The following is a 12,065-nucleotide window of genomic DNA, read 5'->3' on the forward strand; positions in this document are numbered from 1 at the left end:
AAGAAGAGAAAAGGGAGAAGAGGGAGAAGAAGGAGAAGAAGAAGACGAAGAGGAAGAAGACGAAGAAGAAGAGAGGAAGGAAAGAAGGAAGGAAGGAAAAGAAGGAAGGAAGGAAGTCTAGGGGTAGAGAAAGAACATGTTAATTTCACAGAGAACCTCCAAGCTAGAATATTACCAGGTGGGAGGTGATGCAGTTATCAGTAAACATTTGGAGTCCTGGAGGGACTGGAAATGTCTGCACTTGAACATGAGCATGAGTCCTCCTTGAGTTTTATACTTTAAGTGCTTTTTGCCTCTCCCTGTGCCAGGCCCTGGACAGGAGCATAAGCTTTGGAGTTGGGCAAACTTGAGTGACTCCCAAAAGGTTGGGAAAGTAATGAACCTCTGTGGTTTGGATTTCTCATCCCTAGTGTATAAACAATTAATAATTGAGTCACTGTGAGTATGGAATGAGCTAATGTATGAGGAGCTGATTTGGGGCTTGGAACAAAGAGACTCTCCCCCCAGAACTAAAGATAAGAACCACGACACGACAGAGTCCTACTGTGTGCCAAGCCTTATATTTGACACTGTGCCTGCATCAGTTAAATTAGTCTTCATGACAGTCCACTGCTGTAAGCTCTATGAGGGCAGGGACTAGGCCTTCATATAGAGTCTGACACCTAGTAGGTGCTCCATTAAGGCTTCTTGACTGACTGCTGTGGGAGGGTCCCAGTCTCTCTGCTGGTCAGAGAGAAGGGTCAGGAGAGACCTCAAATTCCAAAGGAAAATAAAATGCAAAAATAATTTGTCCCCCTAGGAGAGGTGGGAGGAGAAATTGGTTATGATAAATTAAGTAGCAGTGAAACAAAAGAGGGTGCAGGGGATTTTAAGGGAATAACTTAAAAAAAAAAAAAAACAGATTCAAGGTTAAAACAAAAAAAGCTCAAAGGCACTGAGGCCTACCTCATTAAATTGATAATTATATATTGTACCTACTACGTGTTCAGAATGTGTGTATAGTGTGGTAAGAAGGGTTTGAGAGCCAGAGAGGGAAGGGTTTGAGATCTGGACTTTGCTTCTAATTGTAACAGAACTTTAACAAGAAATAAATGGAATAATAGCTTTTTCCTGAGTCCCTACTATGTACTAGGCACTAGGATAATGCTTGATATTCATTAATTTACTAAACAACTTATAGAATATGCAAAGCTCTACAAACTTTATTATTAGGACCTGTTAGTAATGACTCAGGCAGAGCATTCACATCTCTTAGAAGTGTTAATACTAACAGTCATCACTGTGGTGTCAGACATCATGTAAGGTACTTTACATTCACCAGTTTCTTAAGCTGTGAGTCTGCTACATCGGTGACTATAACTCTCTAGGGCTTATTTGTTACTAGGCACCAGCACAGTATCTGACAATTGCAAGCACTTAATAAGTGATGCCATTATCAATTCTGTAAGACTTCTTGATTAATTTCACATCTTATTTGAATCTTATTGAGCATCATTTTATTTGAATACTCAAAACCACCTTTGGAGCGGGTTGAGTAGACATTATTTTTCTTGTTGAGAGACGAAATGACATTGCCCCAAATCTGAGAACTCAGGGATGGAGGCCTCAGGTCCAGGACCAATCTCTTTAAAAAGCATTTACCTTAAAAAAAAATCTCTGGTTACAAAAGGAAAATACAGTCTTGAAAAAATATAGAAGGAAAGTCTTCAGCACCTAGTTTGTTTTTCTCTGATGGACACCATAGGTTTTTAACTAGTGTTCTTTTCCCCTTCTAGTTGATGATTAGAGAACTAAGAGCCAAAGTTGCCTTAGCTCCATCAAGCGTAGATCTGCATTTTGTATTAAGTTGAACCCCATGAGATTGGGGAAGATTTTTGATCTACCAAAATGGCAGTTTCATATGGTTCCACTTAATACATAGCACCTGCATCTCTCTGGCCTCAATCTTACTTCCCCACATTTCTCTTTGCCTCTTCTTTCTCATTTTTGAATCGTTTCCTTTGTCTATTTGTAGGTTTCCTTAAATCCCTTTTGGAGCAGCATACAAATAGATACAACATAAAATCACTCATTCCCACTACCAGAGATAGCCACTCTGAACATTTTTATGCATTGCTTTCCAGAATTTTTCTCTGCATATTTATACACATATTTAAGCAAAGTTGAAAACATAGTTTTGTCATAGTTTTGTCAGTCTGTCTTCTGTTCCTTTAACCCTTCCCCATTTAAACCTGATTCTTTGAAGTCTGGTGCTTTTTCACAACTGTAACACATTCTTTGCCATTTCCTGAATTCTGGCTGCATCAGAGGGGATAGATAGATACCCTGTCAGTGCACCTGGCTGAACAGTTCTAAAAGTATCAACACTGTCCCAGGCGCTAATGTGAAGCTCCTAATGGATGCAAAATTCTAAGTGGTTTCGTTCAGGTGTTATTTTTGGAGCCACTTTCTCAGGTTTTTACGGTACAATCCACTTTATACCTTTTTCTTGCAGAGGCTGCAGCCAGGCAGCACCAAGCTGCTTGCCCACTGCCCTTCGGGGTGGGTGCCCAAGCAGACAGGCTCAGAATGCAGCTGCCATCTCTCCAGGCCCCGTTCTGACAGCTGAGACTCAAACAGGCCCATTTGCTATCCCCTTCTTTTCCTGTTTCCTGCTGCTGGGGAATTTGGGATGAACAGGGCAAGGCCAGGGGCCGGTTCTCCTATCCATCTGAGTGCCTTGGTTTTCCCAGACCTGATGACTGAGAGGGCCAGGCGCTGAGCCGAGGAAGAGAATCTGGCTCCTGGGTGCCCATCTCTCTTGGCACAGCCGTCTGCTGGAGAAGCGTGCCCTAGTCTCCTCTCAGGAGCCTCTCTCTGCCACTTCCAAGAACACCGGCCCCACTGTGTGGATTAGGAGACCGGCAGGAAGAGGCACCCGGGCCCAGAAGACAAGCCGTATGCATGACTGGTGGAAAGGGCACTGGGCCACGGTCTGAACACCTGGGAACACATTCTGGCATCAGGATGAAAACCAAATTGGCGGTCCATAGTCCTGCTTTATTTTATTTTTTTTTAAATGCAATCAATTTTTTATAGTTCAATTTTTACCACTTTTTAAAAAAAATTTTTAATGCTTTATATATATATGTGTGTGTTTATTTATTTAGGCTGCGTTGAGTCTTCATTGCTGTGTGTGGGCTTTCTCTAGCTGCAGTGAGCTGGGGCTGCTCTTCGTTGTGGTGTGTGGGCTTTTCTTGTTGAGGAGCACGAGCTGTAGGCTCGTGGGCTTCAGTAGTTGCAGCATGTTGACTCAGTAGTTGTGGCTTGCAGGCTCTAGAGCACAGGCTCAATAGTTGTGTCACACGAGCTTAGTTGCTTCATGGCATGTGGGATCTTCCCAGACCAGGATCAAACCCGTGTCCCCTGCATTGGTAGGAGGATTCTTAACCACTGCACCACCAGGGAAGTCCCCATAATCCTGCCTTGTTTGGCCTGCCCAATTTTATTATTATTATTATTATTGGTGGTAAATTTCACATAAAACACTGGGTCCTCCAGGAAAGTCCAAAGATCTGGCAGTGTCAGTCCCTGTCTCTCAAGCAACATCTGGAGCTGAGCCCTGGCCTGGTGTTCTCCGTAGAGACTAGCACAGAACGCACCTGTCTTCTGCCTGCCTGGCTTCCCTGCCGCCCCTGAGGGAGTGACTCCTGCCCCATTCTGTGCTCAGCCACTTTATCTGTGTCCTTAACAGCTAAGCTGGACTGATGATGAGCTCTAAAGACAGCAGCACTGTTTAAAGATAAGATGTCTTACCCCTGGTGTCTTCCTCTTCCAAAGGCAGGGACATTGGGGTGGGGTGGGACATTCAGGTTTGCTGGGAAGCAGGGACATTTGGGGAGGCTGCTGGATTTCTAGGAAATAAATCTTTCAAGAAGGAAACAGTGCATAAAAGGGAAAGAAATTGGGTCATTTGTAGAGACGTGGATGGACCTAGAGACTGAAGTCAGAAAGAGAAAAACAAATATTTTATATTAACGCATATATATGGAATCTAGAAAAATGGTACTGATGAACCTGTTTGCAAGGCAGAAATAGAGACACAGATGTAGAGAACAAACATATGGACACCAAGGGGGGAAAGCGGGGGTTGCGGGGTGGGGGGGGGCATGAATTGGGAGATTGGGATTGACATATGGACACTCGTATGTATAAGATAGATAACTAATAAGAAAAAAAGAAAAAAGTATAATTGATATAAAATAAAAACTGCATATTTTAAAAAAATTGTTTTGAGACACTGAAAAAAAAAAAAGAAGGAAACAGTGGGAGAGGACACTATCTATGGGCAAAAAAGTCTGAAGGCCTTCCTCTGTTCGCTGGTAAAGCGTGAGGTGGATAGCAGGGTGGGTGGAAGCAGGATGCATTTCAGGAGGAGGAAATGGGACAGCATCATTCAGGCACAGGCCAGGCTTCCCCTTAACCTAACCTCTTGTTGGGCTGTTATATGCATGAGAGCAGGTGCGCAAAGAGTTAGCGTTTGTGTTATTATAATTTATTAGGCATTTCAGCAGCTTTCAGGTAAAGCCAAGGACACACAACTGGCAAACATGTTCTAAATGCACTTCCAACCCTCCTTGATACACAAGTACACATTTGGTAGAGGTTATTGGGGATGTGGAGGGACTACCCTGTTTTCTAGCCATTGAACGTAACAGTATTTTCGTATGTGTATATAGGATGTTGAAACAGTCCAACTATCATACATTTGTGTAACTCTTTACAGTTATATAGCCCTTTCCTTATGTTTGCTTACCAAATTTTCATCATCTATGAGTTAGATAAAGCAGGTCTAAATGTTGCCCCCATTTAACAGATAAGAAAACTGAGGTTCAGATGAGGTGACTTGTCCATGTCAATGAGTGACAGAATAAAAAGATGGATGATGGATAAAATCAAGTTTTTATTTCTAATTTCAAAATTAGTATGTATGGATATATATATCCATAAGAATAAGTTATTAAATCCTCCGATTATCCCTGTTAAGGCTGGTGTATATCTTCCTATCTTTTCCTCTCTGTAGCTATTCTCTGCTTTTTCAGTGGTACCCCACTGGCTTACAGTTGGCTGGATATAAAAATTTCCTTATGTATGTAAATATAGTGTCTAGGCTACATTATAGCATTACAATAAATTTGATTTGAAAAAGGTTAAGTTTGAAGTCTATTTTTTTAAATAAATTATTTATTTATTGGCTGTGTTGGGTCTTCATTGCTATGTGGCGAGCGAGGGCTACTCTTTGTTGAGGTGCGTGGGCTTCTTATTGCGGTGGCTTCTCTTGTTGTGGAGCATGGGCTCTAGGTGAGCAGGCTCAGTAGTTGTGGCACACGGGCTTAGTTTGCTCCACAGCATGTGGGATCTTCTCCAACCAGGGCTCGAACCTGTGTCCTTAGTGTCCCCTGCATTGGCAGACGGGTTCTTAACCACTGCGCCATCAGGGAAGCCCAAGTCTGAAGTCATTATACATTCATTTAAATGGCTTCCAATTGTTCTTCACCATAAGCATTACTTTTAGGAACATCTAAATACATAATACTTCGGGGAAAGTGTCCTGAGGCAGTCAAAGAGCTAGAGCAGAGCAGACCATTCTTTAAAAATTAATTAATTAATTTATTTTTGGCCTTGCCTCGTGTCTTGTGGGATCGTAGTTACCTGACCAGGGATCAAACCCACGTCCCCTGCAGTGGAAGCTCAGAGTCCTAACCACTGGACCACCAGGGAATTCCCTAAAAGACCATTTCTAAGCACTGCTATTACACTATCAGTATTGTCCCCTGAGATAATACACACACTCTCTTTTCTTCCATAGTTACACCCACACTGGGTTCCATACCTTTCATTTTTTGGGGGGTGTAGTTGCACATGATGGGAATATGAGGTGCCCTAAAGGGCTGTTAGGAGATCATCCTGTGTGGGTGGTGTGCTTGGGAATCACTCACATCTCTTCCTTTGGCGTCTCCAACCAGGCATCTTGGTCCCAGAGTCAACGGAGAATAGAAGGGAGATGCAACCCTCCTGGATGGCGTTCAGGCTGAAGTTCAGAGCTGTGAGTTCCTCCTTAACTTTGTTATTTTTTTATCTTTTGACTTTAAATAATTAAGAATTAATTTAAGTAATGTGATCAAAAATTATATATTCTAGATTTTTTTTTTTCTGGCCACACCACACGGCTTGTGGGATCTCAGTTCCCCAACCAGGGATTGAACTCAGGCACTGGCATTGAAAGCATTGAGTCCTAACCACTCGAGTACCAGGGAATTCCCTATTCTAAACTTTAAATCCTCTTGGTTAAAAAATGTTTAAGTAAAAAGTGAAATATTTAGGGAGCAATTTGGACCCCAATTCCAATCCCTCAGCCCAGGAAGAAGCCATCTCTTTGGAGGTCTATCGTTGAGAAAAGAAGCCATACGACAATCTGTGAGGGAAATAAAAATAGGGTGACGATGGTTGTGGGCCAAGGAAATGCACAGAGAAGGTCTCTGAGGCCTGAATGATAAGGAGGAGTGTCCTTGTGAAAATCTGGGAGAATGTTCCCAGCAGAGAGGATGGCAGGAGCAAAGACCCTGGGGTGGGAATGAGTGATGGAAGCACTGGATTTTATAAACTGATCGTAAGTCCATAAGCCATCAGGAGGTTGTTATATTCAGTTTGCTCCTGGCAGGAAGGTCTGTGTGTTCTATTTTAAAAGTTTATCACATAACTGGTGTTGGAGGAGGTAACAGAGAGGACGTGACCGCTGTTTGACCCCTGAGCTGGACCCAGGCAATTGGAGGCTCCTCACCCCCTCCCCTGTCCTTGGAATGTACATTCTGCCAGTCGTTCCCATAGTCGGAACTGTTCCAAGGACACAGCCTTGGGAGAGTAAGGTGCTGTTGAGACCATCTGGGTGGTATATGGGACGGAGCCCAGTTAAGGCTTCCATATGGATTTTTAAGATTCTGGCGGGTGGCTGCAGAAATCTGCTTGTCCTGCAGCTGCTCAAGACAAGCCTCGTTTGTGAGTCCCCTGGCTTGTTAAACCTGCCACCTACCAATCGGGAGCGGCTGCCTCTTTCTTCGCTCTCTCCCTGCCCTCCGTGTGTGGGGCCAATTGACGAGCCAACAATCGGTTAAACTCCGGGACAGAGCAAGCCACAAAGAAGTACTTACGCTGCTGCTGATTAAACATTTATGTGACGCAGCCAGTAAGTGGCTCAAACTTACTGGCTTTAAAAGGATTCCATTGTATATATGTGCCACATCTTCTTTATCCATTCTTCTGTGGACCTAGAGTCTGTCATAGAGAGTGAAGTAAATCAGAAAGAGAAAAACAAATACCGTATATATTAATCTAGAAAAATGGTACTGATGAAAGGAATAGTAGAGAACGGACTTGAGGACGGGGCGGGGGGGGGGGGGGGCGGGGGGTTGGCCAGGGGGCGGGAAGCTGGGACGTAGTGTGAGAGTAGCACTGACATATACACAGTACCAAATGTAAAACAGCTAGTGGGAAGCTGCTACTGAACACAGGGAGATCAGCTTGATGCTTTGTGAAGACCTAAAGGGGTGGGAGAGGGAGGGTGGGAGGGAGGCTCCAGAGGAAGGGGATATGGGGATATATGTTACTTATAGCTGACTCACTTTGTTGTACAGCAGAAACTAACACAATACTGTAAAGCAATTATACTCCAATAAAGATTTTTTAAAAATTAAAAAAAGAAAAGATTCCAACTCAGTGACAACCCAGAACATACCCTCTTCCCTGCATTTCTCCCTAATACCACTGAAATTTAAAAAAAAATCTTTTGTGAGATAGTTATAGAAAAAAAATATAGGCTTAGTAAAACTCAAGAATTTATCACAAAACAAACAGCTACGGACAAGAAGGAGATTGTCAACACCTCAGAAATCCTCCCATGTTCCTTCAATCTTACTCTCTCCTTCCCACCAAAGTGACCTTTACCTGACTCTTCCTTTTTTTCGCCACGCCATGCATCTTGTGGGATCTTAGTTCCCCCACCAGTAGTTGAACCCATGGCCCCTGAAGTGGCAGCACAGAGTCCTAACCACTGGACTGCCAGGAAATTCTCAGTCTTTGCTTCTTTTCTTCAGAGCTGTACCACTTAAGCATGCATTCTTGAACACTAAGATGTAGTCTTGGCTGGTTTGGAACTTTTCTACAAATGGAATCAAACAGTATGAACCTTAAGGTCTGGCTTCTTTAACTTAACATAATGTTGGTGGGATGAGACATCCATTTGGTCCGCGGAACAATAAATAAATCGTTCATTTTCACTGATGCACACTGACAACTTTTGACTACAAATAATGGCAATTTCATAACAGTATTTCATTGTAGGAGTGTTTCACAGTTAATATTCCATTCTATGAATGGAAATGGACATCCAAGCCGTTTTGTGGGCAAATTTGTGTATGCCTTTTGGTGAACATACGTGCACATTTCTCTTGGGCAGAGGCCTGGGAGTGGACATGTATACACTGGGTTTAAATCTCACTGTGGTTTAATTTGTATTCCCTTCAGCTGTGATAAATAAACCTTTTAATATGTTTATTAACTATCTTCATTTGTGAAGTCCCTGTTCTAGTCTTAACCTTTTTCTTTTCTTTTCTTCTTTTTTTTTTTTTTTTTTTTTTTTTTTTTTTTTTGTGCTGCGCTGCGCAGCTTGCGGGATCTTAGTTCCCTGACCAGGGATGGAACCTGCATCCCCTGCAGTGGAAGCGTGGAGTCCTAACCACTGGACCGTCAGGAAGTTCCCCATCATTTTTCAATTGGATTCTTTTTTCTTGATATATAAGCATTCTTTACAGATTTTGGAATAAGCTTTTGGTCAATTATATGTGTTCCAGATCTTTCCCTTGACTCTGGTTGGCCTTTTCAGTCTCTCAAAAGTATCTTTTTCTACGGTGATATGTGTATAAAAACAGATGATTGAACTTGGTGTACCCCCCCCAAAGAAAAAGTCATAAAAAAAAATAAAAAAATAAAAACAAGGAAAAAAAAAGTATCTTTTTCTTTATGGTTACTGCATCTTGTATCCTATTGAGGAAGTCTTTTCCTACCTTGAGTTCATGAAGATTTGTCTATTTTGTCTCCTAGAAGTCCTATTGTTTGCCTTTTATCTCTAGGTAAATTCTTGTGGGGGGGGGGGCAGAGTAGGGGGAAAAGGTGGAGAGTGAAGTCTCATTTGTTCCCATTTGGACATCCATTTATTGCACATTTTCTTTTACCCTAGCTCTGCAGTGATACTATTTTAAAGCAAGTATCCATAAGTGTTTCTGGGTTTTCTGTTTTATTTCATCCCTCTCATTACACAAGTCCTCTGGACAACCAAATATCCCTATAAAGAAAAGGAGATAAGAAAGTAGCAAAAACCTTTGTTGATTACCTGGTTGAAATTGGTTACTGGGTTAAGATCTTAATTCTGCCACCTACTAGTCCCGTAACATTGGGGTAAATTGTTTGATTTATCTGGGACCCTGTTTCCTGGCCTTTATATCTAGCTCCTAGTATTATGAGGATTAATGACTGTATATGTAAAATGTTTACAACAGTACTTGCACAGTAAGCACTCAATAAAGGACCTTAAAACTCCTCATTACAAGAAAAAAATTTTCTGTAACTATGTATGGGGCTGGATGTTAACTAGGCTTATTGTAGTGATCATTTCACTGTGTACACAGATAGTGAATCATTATGTTGTACACCTGAAACTAATATGTCAATTATACCTCAATTTAAAAAGTAAAAAAGCGGCTAATACACACATTAGGCTGAATGCACCAAGGCTTTCACAAGAGAGCACATACTATATGATTCCTTTTTTATGGAGTTTGAGAACAGGAAAAACTAATCTCTGGTGGAAAACAATTGTACGAGTCATGCCTTTTGGGGAGGGCACATTTAGATTTATTGGGAAGAGGTATGAGGGGATTCCTTAGGGTGATAGAAATACTCTACATCTGGATAAGAGTTTGAGTTTCACAAGTGTACGTATTTGTCAAAATGTACAATTCACATTCATTTATGTAAATTTTACCTAGAAAATAAACCAGAAAGAAGTACTGAACTCTGGTTCATAATATGCATGCTGAAGAATTTATAGCTGAAGTGAACTGATGCAAAAATTAAGCAAAATTAGTGCATTAATAGAAGAATCGATAGATGGATAGACATCATAAAACCAAGTAATAAAATGTTTACTACGAAATCTAGGTGGTATGTGTATAGATGTTCTATTTCCACTTTTCTGCATGTTTAAAAATGTGTATAGGGACTTCCCTGGCAGTCCAGTGGTTTGGAGTCTGTGTTTCCTCTGCAGGGGGCATGGATTTGATCCCTGGTCAGGCAACTAAGATCCTGCAAGCCGCACAGTGTGACTAAAAAAATTAAAAACAAATAAATAATTTAAATGTTTGTAATAAAAGTAAAGCTAAATGGAATACATGTATATATAATGTAAATTACCCTACATATGTAAACTATTATAAATAAATGTAAAATACTTGGCTGTGGCAGGAAAAAAAATAAAGCAGTCACAATCTCTAATCTGCAATTTAAAAACTCATTTAGTGCCCTAGCCTGATGTATAAAATCTAATTTATTCCACTGGGTACCAATATTTATACATTTTTACAGTAAATATCAACAAGTTTGATTACAGCGTGCTGCCCAGGTCCCTTTGGAGTATCTGCACCGTACTTTCTAAAAATGTAAATTTCTAAATTCTGAAATACATCCGGCCTCAGGAACTCAGTAAGGGATGTGGACATATATCAGCTCAGAGTTTTGTAGCTTTGGGCAAGACACTATTTGGCCTCTAGGTGGGCCTCAGATCCACCTAAATAACACCATCTAATTCAGTCAATTCTACCTTGTGAGACAGCAATAGGCAAACCAAGTATGCTGAAGGAAAGCAGGTTAGAAGTTTATGGGTAAACATAGGCTGTACTTTAAAATGCTAAATGGTGATAGCATTCTGCTTTAGATTTGGAATGAAGATAGGAAAATATGTTCCCCTAAAGGGACAGATTCTAGAGTTATACACACACACACCTTCCACCCTTTCTCCTCACTGTACAAAGTAATACAAAAACCCTACAATCCCAAACTGGAATCAAACAGGTATCATCCCTGATCTATAAATGAAATCTATTCCCATTAAAAAGAAAAAAAAAGCTTCCTGATTGAAACAGCATTCTGCCTTGTCAATTGGAACAGAAAAGGGGGACCTGAGACCTTCTCCAGGTTTTTGAAATTTCCATCTGTCAGCTGTTTGTTGGGAGTGATATGAAGGCAGTGTGAGCACAGTTAGATCCACACCCCATATAAAGCCCATAGTTCCCGGGGGAGGCTCAGCAGGATAGATGTCCAGGGAAGGCCTGCCCTGGGAACCCCCAAGATGAATCTGCAGCCTGCCCAGGGCTGGAGGCGGAGCTGAGCTCAGGGAGCAGGTGCCAGTGGACGCCTGTCACTGGTGGACTCTGCTTGAGAAGTCACTTGCTGGAAAGCGGCTGCTTGCTCACCGTCTCCAAGGGCTGGCTTTTAAGACCAGCGCCCACTGGCAAAATCGTTAGCCCTCTAATAAAAACAGGCTGAGTTGACTTGATTTCTAGCGCCCACTCTCCAAGCAATAAGAGTCGGCCCTTGGACTGATGTGACCAGCATTTGAGGCTGCGGAGTAATGACCTCAGAGTCCCAGGCTTCCAGATGAGTCTAACCTAAGCTTCCCACTCATCTCCCAACATGAGAGGTTCCCAGTGAAACTTGAATAGTTAACATGTACTGAGGACTCTTCATGTGCCAGGTGCTGTTCGATGTGCTGTAAATACCTTAGCTCGTTTTCACAGAGAGGGATCATTATTCCCATTTCACACACAGGCAGGTGAAGGCAGGGAAAAAGCAAGGGGCGGAACAGGCAGTTTGGCCCCAGAGTTAGTGTGTGTAACCGCTGACTTCTCAGCCCCAGGGAGAGCCTGGCTCTGTGGATTCCTGGAAGCAGCACTCCTGACATCTTACCCCTTATGGTG

General features: G+C 42.0%; 1 protein-coding gene across 1 annotated transcript in view; it reads left to right on the forward strand.

Moving 5' to 3' along the window:
- Positions 1-6,044: 6,044 nt before the first annotated feature.
- SLC34A2 (solute carrier family 34 member 2) overlaps positions 6,045-12,065 on the forward strand; it is a 36,551-nt gene continuing 30,530 nt past the window's right edge. The window contains exon 1 of the mRNA XM_057729478.1: positions 6,045-6,085. Coding sequence (XP_057585461.1) covers positions 6,059-6,085 — 27 coding nt within the window. The 5' untranslated portion in view covers positions 6,045-6,058. The remainder of the gene's footprint in view (positions 6,086-12,065) is intronic.

Source organism: Hippopotamus amphibius, chromosome 3 (assembly GCF_030028045.1).
Source record: "Hippopotamus amphibius kiboko isolate mHipAmp2 chromosome 3, mHipAmp2.hap2, whole genome shotgun sequence".
NCBI lineage: Eukaryota > Metazoa > Chordata > Mammalia > Artiodactyla > Hippopotamidae > Hippopotamus > Hippopotamus amphibius.